The sequence below is a fragment of the Rhipicephalus microplus genome, chromosome X, assembly GCF_043290135.1.
Source record: "Rhipicephalus microplus isolate Deutch F79 chromosome X, USDA_Rmic, whole genome shotgun sequence".
Classification (NCBI taxonomy): Eukaryota; Metazoa; Arthropoda; class Arachnida; order Ixodida; family Ixodidae; genus Rhipicephalus; species Rhipicephalus microplus.
The window spans coordinates 226,089,218-226,103,402 of NC_134710.1; the positions used below are offsets into that span (position 1 = coordinate 226,089,218).

General features: G+C 42.8%; 1 protein-coding gene across 2 annotated transcripts in view; it reads left to right on the plus strand.

Moving 5' to 3' along the window:
- Herc4 (HECT and RLD domain containing E3 ubiquitin ligase 4) overlaps window positions 1-14,185 on the plus strand; it is a 206,327-nt gene that overhangs the window by 21,551 nt on the left and 170,591 nt on the right. For both annotated transcript variants that reach the window (XM_037435637.2, XM_037435639.2), the window contains exon 5: window positions 13,630-14,059. In XM_037435637.2, coding sequence (XP_037291534.1) covers window positions 13,630-14,059 — 430 coding nt within the window. The remainder of the gene's footprint in view (window positions 1-13,629; window positions 14,060-14,185) is intronic.

Below are 14,185 nucleotides of genomic sequence, written 5' to 3' on the forward strand. Positions count from 1 at the left end.
TATTTTTTTTCCTGGCATTTCTACAGAAGCAAAATGTATGTGAGAAAAAAGAAAGAGCAAGAGGGAGGGAACATGAAGCTCGGTGGTCCGCTTTCTCACGTAAACTTTTTAGGGCGCCAACATTCTCTACAGCTACAAGGAACCAAACATTGTCTTGGATTGTAGACCATAAATGCACAAAGAGGCAACTGCATAGATGACAAAATGTGCACCTCAACTGGTAGACTTCATGATGGGCTCCAGAAGGTTTTCTAATATTACGGCAGCTGTGAGACGAATCACTTAATAATACCATCTTTCGCATGATTGCAGTGATGCTTTCTTGTATGGGCATCAGAAAAAGGGCAAATGTGAAGTAGTAGCTGCCTAAGAATGCACCATTATGACTCATAAAAATAAGTATTTTCAGCCATCTGCTGTGTTCCGCATGTAACCCAAGCACTATTCTGAGCTTACTGCATTCTTTTCATGATGACAAGCTAGGTGTGCCGCTCTGCGTTTGCAACCTTGCCACCGGTATGTTGTGCGAGACTCTTTTCAAGTGCGCATAACCTTGTAAAAACAAAAGCAGCTTGCTGCTATCGAGATGAGATGTGCATGCACCGAATAATCTTCCTGCACAGACAGCAAGTGTACTCCACACTCTGACTGGGCATTATGCGCCAAACAGGGCGACATCGTGCAGGACCACAAGACTATGTGCAAATGTGGAGTGCATTTTCTAAATGTAGGCGTTGCAGTGCACACAACTGGTCTGGGCTTCTTGTGACAGTACTGTGTTTTAATAAAACGGTGTTATTTCTTTCCAAAGGCAGTTCATTTCACTTGTGAGCACTCCAGGGGTGTCACTTCACAAAGCAAAAAGGCTTATCTTGTTAAGGGGAGGGTTGTTAGTGTAATGAAATTGTGCAAAAAAAAAAAAAAAGGCTTGGTTGCTAATTTGCTCATAATTCAAAGGGCAACTCCATATACAACGAGCTTCTGATATAACAACACTCTTTGCAGTGCTTTTGAGTTTGTTACTATAAACAGATTCGACTGCACCCCCTCTCCCTCCATGCACGTGCATACATCTGAATTTGCTTTCGACAATTTTCAAGGGCCTTGGAAATTTTATTATTACACTGGTTTTTGTTGTCATTCATGCCTTGTGCTTGTGAAGGCAGTAAACTGGTATCCCGGCAGTGAACAAAAACATGTATGCTGTTTTTGCAACCCTTAACGCATGTTTACACCAGACCTACATGATGTTGATGACAGAAGATGTAATGACACAGAGAACACAAGTCGGCTGCTGGTCATGTTGCAAGACCATCTGGTCATACTATGTTGATGCCAGCACCGACGCTTCCAAACACAATAAGTTATTATGGTAGTGCAAAATGAAGGATACCAAGCAGACCAGCAAAACGCATCGTTTTTTCTCTGGGAGATCGTTAGCAAATCATTGGCCAAGTGAAAATACTCCTTGACTGAACAAAAGTACAATGCTTTGAGTCTGAAAGGGGGAAATAAGGGAGGCCCCATGAGGTCCTTTGGTGTTTGAAAATGGGCATCTGTGGGCCCCTTTAATAGATTTTCTTCACTTCCCTTTGTTTGTCTGCACCCCTGGTCCACAGTACAAGAGGGGCTTGCGGGGGTTGAACCGCTGACGCCAAACGGGTATAGTAGAGCTGGTAGGCTGGAAAAATTATAGGAAGGAGCTGTCAGCTTATTACAGCAGGCGACCCCTCATGTCAACTTTTCCACACAAATCTGGTTACTGTTACTGTGCGTGCCTCATGAGTGTGTGAAGACTTGTTGTTGCAACCATTGGCGTGCGCAGGGTTCCCCTTCTGGGAGGGGGGTTGGAGAGGGAGGGGTGAAGATATGTTGCAGCGCCATCCCGTTACCCATGCTATTATGTCATTGGATGAAGCTTACTTTGTGCACCCCACCCCCCCCTTCTTGGGTGATTTGGGGGAATGGCTGCCCCATCTCCTCCCCCTTCCCTCCTGTGTGCACACCTATGGTTGCAACGTAAATTGCTTGGCAACACAACGAAAGGCGCTCCGAGCAACTGTTGAACTGCTGTCATACGGAAATCGGTGTCATGTTGGGCTTGTGTAAACGTACCTTTACATGTTTCCCTTTAGTGTATGCATCTTGGATGGCAAGATCTGAAAGAATAGTGTCGTTTCATTGCCATTGTATAGGTTGGTGTCAGTGTAGTTAAGGATGCTAGGCAGAGTTTTCTTGGCCTGGCTGCATATCGTCGGGGCCCAGCGTCACTGTATTAAGTAGACTACTTCACCATAGAAAACACAAAAGTTGATGGTGCAGCAGCTTCTCATTGCTATAACTGATAACCATAGATAGCTTATAATGTAATTTGCTGGAGTCACAACTATCTGCGCTCTAATTAGTCCTCCACTATAAACAAAACAGCCTTTTTCAAAGGCCGCAGTTGCGCAAAACATGTTGAGCATATGCAGCCTTGTGTGTTTGTGATACATGGTGCTCACAACCATTTAAATTTCCAAATGGTAAAATTAACATCCAATGACCGCGTCGTTAATGAAATCTACGCAAGGGGGAGGGGGAGTGGGGCTAACACAAGAAAGCCTTGTGAAAATTCGCCGACTACTTTCCAGACCATCTCCAATTTTTGAGGGGCTCTGAAAACCGAACTTCTCGACCTAAGTTTTGCGCGCTGAGTGGTACTAAATGTTTGATTTGACGGGTGCACACCCGATTTTAAGATATTGCAATTGAATCTCGAACCACTGTTCGAGTGTTACACAAGCCAAGCATAGCCTCTTTTTCATTATCGATATGTATTCCTTTCCTCCAGGTGTAGCCACAGCAAAGATTCGTTGATTTCCTATCAAACCGCTACTTCGATTGCTTGCGACTGCTACTGAAAAGCAACCAACATTGATTAGGCCTGACCTGTCGTTCAGTATGTTGCGTGAAGTTTAGGATAACATGGAAGGTCGGGTGTACAGAAGGTTGCCCTCAAGTACTGAACCAAGAGCAGCATGTGAGGTACAAAGTTTGCATTCGTGGCACGGAGATCAACGCCAGCAGATGCTCACCAGGCTTATTTAAGGTCATGCACTGGCAGTAAAGGCGAAAGCTCTCTGCATAAGGCCAAAAAGCTTTTAAATTTACGGATGAGGTAGCAAGCGTAATAATGATGGTGCTTTTCCCAACAGAAAGCCAGGAGTGGAACAGCTGCGCAATTTGCGCCATTGTGCGCCGAAGCACTCCTGTTGTGCCACTTGCCTATCAGCGCCTTACTGCACCTCAGCACTGGAATTTAACTGTAAAGCGTGAAAGCCATCTAGTACCATGCCTGGAAATGGCTGAAATATTGTCTTTCTGGTTTCATCGAAACAATTATAGTTTCGATTTCTTAAAGGCTGTGATTACTCCAGGAGCAGCTGTAAACTTTGATCTTTAGGGCATGGTCGGGATCACTATGCGCGCACGATCATGGCAGGCACCAGCGGGAATGGCTCGTGAACCTTTTTACGTGCTGCGCTCTCAATGCAAAGAGACTGTGAGAAGAGCATCTCTCTTTGGCATGGGTGTATTATCTTACACCAGCGTTTCGCAGAGTTATGCAATATCTGATCCGAGTTGGCTGCTAGTCTTACATTTTGTTGCTGTCGCAGTCATTGCTTTGCCATACCAGTGAAACAGATTTTTTTTTAATAACTTGATGGCAGCTTTTGGAACAGAAAAGGATGGCAGTAACGGTGCTAAAAAGAAGGGGGACCGGTGTCCAGTTCCCAGAACAGCGTTGCGGAGACTGGTGCACATGATTGTTCATCGAGCACATTCACACATTCTCGTTCATTTGGGCGCTGTGTTTTGTGCTTATAGACTCTGCGTTCGCTCAAGCGTTCTGGTAAAAAAAAAATGGGTGGCTGTACTTACCTAAATAAACTCAAGTTCCACCACAATAGTGAAGCAATGAATGTGATAGCACTAAATTGAAAATGTTATAAAAAGTGAGGCTGGCAGCTAACTCTTTCGAATCCGATATCATGTTGCTGTACAATATTATGGTGCATGAGAACACGGCCTGGACGTAGCGCGCTACCGGCTGATGGCTGCCGAGATGGCGTGCGCGCCAGCGATCACGACCATGCCCTTAGAAGCAAAGTTCATAGTTGTTGCTTAAGGCCCCCCCCCCCCCCCCCCCCCCTCCCTAGTTTTATTTTCATGCTCTTCCAAGACTGGCGGAGTGCTTCTTCTCTGCTTCAACTGCAGGCCCCTTGGTTGGGGTATCGAATGCTATTGAAAGCACCCTCCGAGCGTCGGAGAAGGGCCCGATCATGTGACTCTGTTTCAACCGCTTCTTTGTCTTCACTCACTAGCTTTTACACATGGATAGCAGGGGTAGATAATCAATTTTCATTTTTTTAATTTATTTGGGGCATGATGGCAACAGTAGAAACGCCCTGGGAGTGTATATGTGTAATCTCTATCACAATAATGAGGGTATTGCACAATTTAGCTGAGTGTTTGAAAAGTGTAGTATTGAACGGGGCTGCACCTGCTCTGAATGTTCTTACTGCTCTAAACTTACTCAAAAAAAAGCCCCTTTGGTTGCTCCAAGCCTGCTACAAAAAGCACTTTTGCCTGCTACCACGACTGCTTCCAAACTCGTGCATTCTGTTACACCCCTGAGGAAGCCCAAAGCGCACTCAATGAGAACGGGATCGCATGTGTCATGTGGAGCGCACACAGCTGTAGCCATTCTCGCTGGCACCTGTGCAAAGCTTTCTCCGTTATCATAACTACCCTTATCCCTCACTCATTGAGCCTGCGCAGTGCTGCCATGTTTTTTTTCCCCTCCTTCCGCCTCTTGTTCATTCACTCTGCGTCCCCTCCGTAATAGCCTCATTGCTCGCTCTTCAGCGGCACACCCAGCACATCTCCTTTGAGAAGCACCCTTGCTACCACATTTGTTACAAAGATTTTCAGGCAACAACATTATAACTGGTCTTTTATCTTGGGGGATTGCACAACAAGTGGTATGTGTATACATGGGGCGTAAACTAGAGTGTAAACTGGAGTCTAAAAAGACCATGCTGTAACCTTTCCTGCACTATTAGCAGTTATAGGTGGTCTGCACTGCATATTGTTTGTTATAAATGGGTTTTGATGGCACGCGCACACACACAGCACGCCACGCACGCACACGCGTGCACGAGAAATAGATGATTAGAGTTTCTTCTGGCTACTGTAATATAAGTTATAGACTTCGATAGTAGTGCAATATAGGAAACAAAACAACAATTTATTTATTTAATCCTAACAGTTTCGGCTGGTGGACCAGCCTTCTTCGGAGGATCTAAGCGAAATGATACAAGTTCTCGTAGCAGAGGGCCACCCTCACAGTTTGGAGACCTCCAAAACGAAAAAAAGAAAAGAAAAACGAAAAGACAAAAGAAAAAAAAAAAAACGAGACAAATGGGCGAGACAAAGAAGAAGAAGAAGAAGAAGAAGAAAGGAGCGACGGAGAGCCACCGGAAGCGGGCGGGTAATCCAGGGCATTGTTACTAGGGGTAGATAAGATGCGCCACCAGCGGAGTAGACCAAGGAAAAGGGAAAAAGTGAAACATATTGCCGCTTACTCGCATCCTACACATGGATCAAGTTAAAGTTCACGTGGTTCGGCGGCTGGCCCGCGGCATTGGCCCCCCCCCCCCCCCCCACAAAAACAAACATTCGACCCGCTCCAGCTTTAGGAAAACATTGGCCACGATGCAAAGCTAATGTGCCCTCTCCCCCATCTGCCCTCTCTTGCAGAAAAGTGTATAACCATTCATATTCAAAATAAATGCATGGATATTCTTTAAGGAATGAACAAACAAAAACATAAACAAAAGAATAAAAAGTACTTAAAGATAAAAAATAAAATGTAATAATACTAACACGCGCCGTTGATGCATGTAGCATCGAATTCGTTTATTTTCACGTGCTATATTGATCATCCTATGTGTACGACTTCACGTTTGTACAAATAAATTGAGTAATTCACTTTTGTGTTTCATGAAACTTCACGGAGGCACGTCAGTCGCCAGGGTTCTCGTTGATTCCGTAGGTAAGTGATCTCAATTTCTTTATGAAGTGTGACTCCCGCTGTTCGCACTCTCGTGTGTTCTGGAAGTTGGATTGTAGGAGTATTTACGCGTTCGAAAGAGTGACCAGGGAGGTTGATATGCTTGGAGAACGGCAAACTGGGGCGGCCCTTTACGTGTGCCCTGTGGTTGTTGAAGCGCAAATAGAACGCGGTTTCCGTGTGTCTAATATATTCCTGTTTGCACACTTCACAGTGAATTTTGTGTACGACATTGGCCGAGTCACAGTTAAGGTCATCTTTAATTTTGTACACAAAGTCTGAACAGGAGGCTTCGGCCGTATCTGTGGTCACTATGTGTGTGTTACACCCTGTAGCGAGGTTTCCCACACGGTCTACAGCCCTGATAGGGGTCGGATTTGTGTGTTTTCCGCACTGACCAGTAAGTCTCTCAGGTTTTTATTTCTTCAGTAAACCACCTTGGACGGAGTCTGAAAAACGGCAGAGAGAGGCGACTACTCTGTTTAAGTATGTTGAAGTGGCGGCTTAGTATAGAATTCACCCGAGGGGCGGCGGCGAAGTATATGAGTATTAAATTTGCCCCTAAGTTATATCTTTATTTCCACCTTTTTCTCCCATTGTTGATTCTCGGTCCAAAGAGCGAGCACGCTCAATTGCATTGTCAATCATTTTTTCGGGGTACTTTTTGACGCAAGAAGGCTGCTCTCAATTCCTGTGCGTGGGTGTGAAATTGCATAATTTCAGAGAAAATTCTTCTGTATCTGTGGGCTTGAGAGTAAGGAACACCTGTTTTGCAGTGATGGGGTTATTAGTTATTATGTTTAAGTACAGTGGACTCCTCTTAAACGGAACTTGAAGGGGCAAAAAAAATTTGTTCCACTTATGCAAAGTTTCATTTAAGCGAAGCCCACAAAATGAGTGAAATATGACTTTATTTCAAAAACACCAACTGTGGCTGAATGAACAAAAACATTTTGAAGTACAGAATACTACTATAGTTGATTAGAAAGAAAAATGTTATTAATCTTGCCGAATTGGAAAAAAGGAGGTGATAACAATTTGCTTGGCCTTGTTCAAGCACTTTCTCACACAGTAGGAGTTCATTGCTGAAAGGCTGGGCAAGAACTCTGTGCCACCATCGTGTCCAATGTAGCGCTGCAACAGGATTACAGCATCTCTTGCAGCACTATGAGCCACTGAAATGAGTTCACAAATCACACACCCATCTCATCACCACATTAGCACAGGTTCTCTTCTTGAACTTCAGCGACAGGTTCCTCAAGGCTGTCCTCAAGTTCACGACGAGACGTCGATTGCTGCTCGGCGTGCGAGGACATGTGCAATCACTGGATTGGTTTGGCTAGGCTAGCTCTGGCATTTGTTTCATGGTTGCTAGACTGCCATGGCCACTTGCATCGTTAATGGATTTTGCCCATTTTAGTTTCATTTAACTGATGTAAGCGAAAAAAATGTTCCGATTAACCGAAAACTTTTATCCTTAAATATATAGGAGACCAACCAAATAAGCTTAGATAGTTTGTTCATGCAGCTTTTCCATTTAACCGAGTTTCGTTTAATGGGAGTCCACTTTACAAGATTTAGGAGCACCTCTGAAGCGCTTTCGTCGAACTCACTCGTCGATTTACTTTTTCCATAGGCGGCAATTGTGGCGATGATTCCTTCGGTGTGGGGAATGTTTGTGTGCAGTGATGAGACATCCATGGTGACCAAATAGCATTCTAGAGGCACTACAAGTTTTGAGATTTCTCGAAGGAAGTGGCTGGTATGTTTAATGTGTGATGGGAATGATTGTGGGATGTGCTTAATGAGAGAGTCAATGAAACTAGAGATTCAATAGCAGTACCGTTGCTGGAAACCATAGGTCGGCCGGGATTGTTAATCTTGTGAATTTTGGGTAGTAAATAGAAGCACCAAGGAGACGAGTTGCTAGATGACATCATTTTAAGCATAGGATACATTATCTTACCACTCTTATGTAATGATATTAGTGAGGCCTTAATAGTACTTTCATACTTCTCTGTCAAATCACAAGGGAGTTCTTTATAGAAATTTTCATCTGTCAGTTGGCGAAGCCCTTCTTTGATGTAGTCAGTCCTGTCAAGTACAACCACAGCACCACCCTAATCTGCTGGTTTGATAATGATGCTCTGGCTGTCACTTAAAGTGCGCAAAGCCTCCCGCTTGGACAGATTGTTGTGAACGAGTCGGGGCTTTTCATATTCCTTGATTATATCACTTTGGATGGCTGAAATGTACATGTCTAGATATTTGTCTCGTTGTTCACCTGGAGTCCAAGATTTATCTGAAAAGTTATTTTGTTGCATGCTGCTTCGATCATGAAAATATTCTTTTAGACGCAAGGTTCTGGGAAAGTTGTCCAAATCTTGGTAAAGTTTAAACTCATCAATTTTGCCAGAGGCGGGGCAGAAGGTTAGACCTTTTGATAGCAGCTTTGTTTGCGCAGGTGTCAAAGATTTGCTGGAAAGGTTAACCACATTCGTGATATCGGTGCTATTTTGGGGAGATTGACGAGAGGTTACAGTTTGATTTGTATACGTTGTGGGAAGATTGCTGGCAGAGTATTTTAAAGTCGCCTCTCTGCCGTTTTTTCAGACTCCGCCCAAGGTGGTTTACTGAAGAAATAAAAACCTGAGAGACTTACTGGTCAGTGCGAAAACACACAAATCCGACCCCTATCAGGGCTGTAGACCGTGTGGGAAACCTCGCTACAGGATGTACACACACATAGTGACCACAGATACGGCCGAAGCCTCCTGTTCAGACTTTGTGTACAAAATTAAATATGACCTTAACTGTGACTCGGCCAATGTGGTACACAAAATTCGCTGTGAGGCGTGCAAACAGGAATATATTGGACACGCGGAAACCGCGTTCTATTTGCGCTTCAACAACCACAGGGCACACGTAAAGGGCCTCCCCGATTTGCCGCTCTCCAAACATATCAACCTCCCTGGTCACTCTTTCGAACGCGTAAGTGTCATACTCCTACAATCCAACTTCCAGAACACACGAGAGTGCGAACAGCGGGAGTCACACTTCATAAAGAAATTGAGATCACTTACCTACGGAATCAACCAGAGCCCTGGGTGACTGACGTGCCTCCGTGAAGTTTCATGAAACACAGAAAGTGAATTACTCAATTTATTTGTACAAACGTGAAGTCGCACACATAGGATGATCAATATAGCACGTGAAAATAAACGAATTCGATGCTACATGCATCAACGGCGCGTGTTAGTATTATTACATTTTATTTTTTATTTTTAAGTACTTTTTATTCTTTTGTTTATGTTTTTGTTTGTTCATTCCTTAAAGAATATCCATGCATTTATTTTGAGTATGAATGGTTATACACTTTTCTGCAGGAGAGGGCAGATGGGGGGAGAGGGCACATAAGCTTTGCATCATGGCCAATGTTTTCCTAGAGCTGGAGCGGGTCGTATGTTGTGTGTGTGTGTTTGTCTGGCCCAACGCCGCGGGCCAGCTGCCGAACCACGTGAACTTTAACTCGATCCATGTGTGGGATGCGAGTAAGCGGCAATATGTTTCACTTTTTCCCTTTTCCTTGGTCTACTCCGCTGGTGGCGCATCTTATCTACCCCTAGTAACAATGCGTGGATTACCCGCCCGCTTCTGGCGGCCCTCCGTCGCTCCTTTCTTCTTCTTCTTCTTGTCTGTCTCGCCCATTTGTCTCGTTTTTTTTTTTCTTTTGTCTTTTCATTTTCCTTTTTTTTCTTTTTTTTCTTTTTTTTTTCGTTTTGGAGCTCTCCAAACTGTGAGGGTGGCTCTCTGCTACGGGAACTAGTATCATTATGCTTAGTTCCCCCGAAGAAAACTGGTTCACCAGCCGAAACTGTTAGGATTAAATAAATAAATTATTGTTTTGTTTCCTATACTGCACTATTCTCGAAGTTATATATATATATATATATATATATATATATATATATATATATATATATATATATATATATATATATATATATATATATATATATATATATATATATATATATATATATAAGGGAAAGAAGTGTATACCTAAGGGCTCGTTTTTCCGTGTTTTTAACACAATAATAATGAGATATAACAGACAGTAATGCCAAGGAATGTTCGAAGGTCGTAGGTTCGATTCCTGCTTACAGTTGGTAATTTTTTCATCCACTTTTCTTTCTTCTTATTTACATTCCATTAATGTTAATAACTTCCCCTGTACATTCCTTGGCATTACTGTCTGTTATATCTCATTATATATATATATAAATAAATAAATAAATAAATAAATAACATGTAAAGGGTGTTTTGTGTAACTAGAACCAAATATTTTTTAAAAGTGGTTCTCCACAAGAGTGAATCCAACATGTAGTTTGCTGTCATGTGGTGCTCAATATTCTTTGTATTGGGCTTAATTAGTTTATTTCACCAAGTTCAGTTATGCAAAATTTATAATATTCTTACACTTTAAGGCCAAGTGCTTTTTGTTACACTGCAGAGGGCATTGCAAGACAACCAGTTCATTTTTCTTTCTTAGGGACCTTCGACGCCAAAATTTCAGTCTGTCGGTCTGTAGTCTGTTGGTCTGTGTACATTTGTCTGTTTGGCCGCGGTAATGATCCCCCTAAAGGCACCAAACAATACCTCAAACGACTAACCCCATCCGCAGCGACCACCAATAGTGCTCAAGCTTCAGCATTCATACTTGTGCGATTGTCAATTAAAAAGCAATTATTCCAAATATCTGAGGCACCATAACAACACTTCGGTGTTTTATATGTGTGCCTTTATACTAGAGAAGGCACACACAAGTAATTCTAAGGACAGTAACATTTATCAAGCTGTGCTGACAGTGCAACGCGATGCTCAAAAAAGAAAGTGTTTCCAATGTTTTGCTAAGACGACACGGTGGTGGCACCTGCCCGTCACTTTGTGTTCTACTCCTTATCGGCTCCGAGACAGGCGCGCAGGTTTCTTTGCTGGCGTTCACGCCTTCCTTCGTTTTTGAAGATAACTGCCAGATGGCGCTTGTGTCTAATGTGCCTCGATGCGCTCGTTCGCCTTCGCTGCACGGATCGAGGCTCTCTAACGTAGCGCTTCCAGAGGGCAATTCACCGATTTTCTTGTGCAGAACATCAATTAAACGTTTTGTTCACTCTCTCCGCATGCAAGTCTATTGTCTTTAGACGAGATTTGCAGTTAAACATGCATATATAAGGCCAATTTTTGTTTTTTGTGGTAACATACTTGCTGTATCGCTTGAGAATTTTTCTTGTGTTTAAAGGGGCCCTGACACACTTTTTCTAGTAATCATGAAATTACTTTATTGGTTCATGAATTGACTGCGCAAAATTTTTATAATGCATCAAGAAAAGAGGAGTTATGGGAATTTGTCGCACGTTTCAAGCACTTTTCTTCCTTCTGTCTCGAGGAGCGTGCTGCATGCTACACAGGGAAGGATGGCATGAAGGAAAGAAGCCTTTGTGGTGGTGTATGGCGATAAATGCCCAATTGGAGAAATGAGATTGACAGTTTTCTTGAAGGGGCGATCTAGGGAAAACGTCTGTCAAGTAAAAAATGTACAGTCTTCACTTGAGCGCTGCATAAGCCCGGGCCGACTCGAACGCCCGGGTTTGGAGAGCCTGGATGGGCTGTCTGAAGTCTTTTTAGGTGGGCTTGGACTTAAAGCCACAGGTCTTGGTCAGAATCCGGTCAGATTACTTAAAGGCCTAAATCAGGCCTTCGGGTACATGTGAGCGCTTTGCATTGCATGCATGGCTCAAGGCATTCTGTGGCAATCTGAAAGGACACATGCAGAGGTGTCTCTTAGGATACCTCAGGTCAGAAAATAAAAAAACAATGAAGATCTAACTTTTATTTTTCACTGAGAGACGTGGGCTTGATAACATCTACTAAGGCTGCATTTAGATGTTGCTGAAATGCCAGAGGACAGTGTACTGTGTGATGTCAGTTCATGTTAAAAGCACTTAAGAACCCCAGGGGTTTGAAATTCTAAAGCCCTTAACTAAAGTGCATCTCATAGCCATATGGTAGTTTTAGCGAATGAAACCCCTTAAATTATTATATTATCTTTCATAAAGAAAATCAAAATATGCACCTTGTTTTTGTGCAAAGAAAAACAAGTCACACAAAATATCGCTATTCAGGTCATGTTGCCATTTTTAGCACAACATTCACGAAGTGTGAGCACTAGTGTATAGTGAAGGGGTCTAAAACTCGCATCAGCTTGCGGGCCGTAATCACGAAATTTATTCCTACAAGGGCTCGGCAGCGAATGTTGCAGAAAGAATGGGGTGGGGGAAGGAGGAAGAGTGGTAGATGCAAGTTGAACATAGGTGTCACCTAATGCTGCCATTTCAAAAAAAAAAAAAAAAAAAAAAGAATTTGCCATATTTAATATATGGATCGTTTCTGAAGTTTATTTCGCGTCGGGATTCGAGAAACTTATCGATACTGACTTCCAGAATGACTTTAATTTGTACATTCATTCTGAAATACAGAATCAACATACAAAAATTTGTTCCGTGGCTATGTTCCAACACATGGCGACCACATGGGATGCCTCAGGGGAGGGGAGGGGGATAAATGAAATTAAATAAATAAAAAATTGACTAGTCTTGTGTCTAGCTTATCCGAACAAAGCATTCTCACCTGTATTAATTGTTGCTCAGGCTCAAACAACTCACCTGTATTAATTGTACAGGAGACTGAATCATGTGAGTGCATTTGTTCAAACTAACAAAATTGAAGGGGAACAATTTTTATGAAGGGATTTGACTATGACTTTTGTTTGTGTGCGGGAAAATGGTAGGGTATAATAGACAAGAACAGTTTAAAGTTATGTTGCTCATGTGTAGACTGTCTGTTATATTTTCTTAGTCTCTTTTTTTATATACCATGACGTTTACCATGGCCAGCTACTATCTTTCTTTTCTGGGTATTCGACAAGGCAGCACTATGACGTCTCCATCACACCCTTTCAGTCTCAAAATAACTGTTTCAAGTATTCATTTTTTTTGAGGACGGTCACTGACTGGAACAACCTAACCAATCTTGTTGTTCTACAGCCAACCCTTGAAATGTTTGCATCATGTTTAATTGTGTAATATATATATATCTTGAATTGTATGTTGTCTTCATGGTTGTTATTGTTCTTTTTACTTGTATTGCATAAGAGTTTTCTTGTTTGATTTTCTTTCTACTCAAGTATTCTGTGAATTGTACCATACTTTCATATTTATGCTCATGTTTGGATTGATATTTGCCTTGCTATACTTATGATTGTATTTCCCACACAGCTGTAATCCCTCACTCAGGATTGCAGTGTTTATAAATAAATAAATAAATAAATAAATAAATAACTAAATAAGTATTCTCTTTGTCTTAGAATCTTTGTTTGCAAAGCAGTTTTATGACTTGTGGATTGTTTTTTGAATGTTTGGGCTGATGTGCCTGCACTTATATGTTTTATGCAGAACAAGTGGCTGTCCTTTCAGCACATGAGATACGAGCAGTAGCATGTGGGGAGGCACACTCACTGGCTCTTAGTGATGCTGGTCAAGTGTTTTCATGGGGATGCAATCAAAATGGGCAGCTGGGCTGTGGAACTGAGGAGGAGAGTCGATTGCGGCCCAAGGTGATCAAGAAGCTGGCTACCTTGCACATTGTGCAGATTGCATGTGGTACAGTGCACTGCCTTGCCTTGGCTAACAATGGTGAGCTGTTCAGCTGGGGTGGAAATGGCTCTGGACAGCTTGGCCTTGGCAGGGACTCAACAGGAAATGAACGACTGCCACGTCGAGTGTCCCACTTGGTAGGCGTGCCTCTTGCCCAAGTGGCCTGTGGGGCAACTCACAGTGTTGGCCTGACACCATCGGGCACGGTCTTTGTTTGGGGACGCAACAGGTAAGTCCTTTAAAAATGATATTCACTGTGCACATCGTAATGAGGTCTTCATGCACTACAGCCATTTGTTTAGTTGTTCTGTCAGGAAGTATTGCAGGGGAAATGAAGGAAAAAAATTGAGCCGGC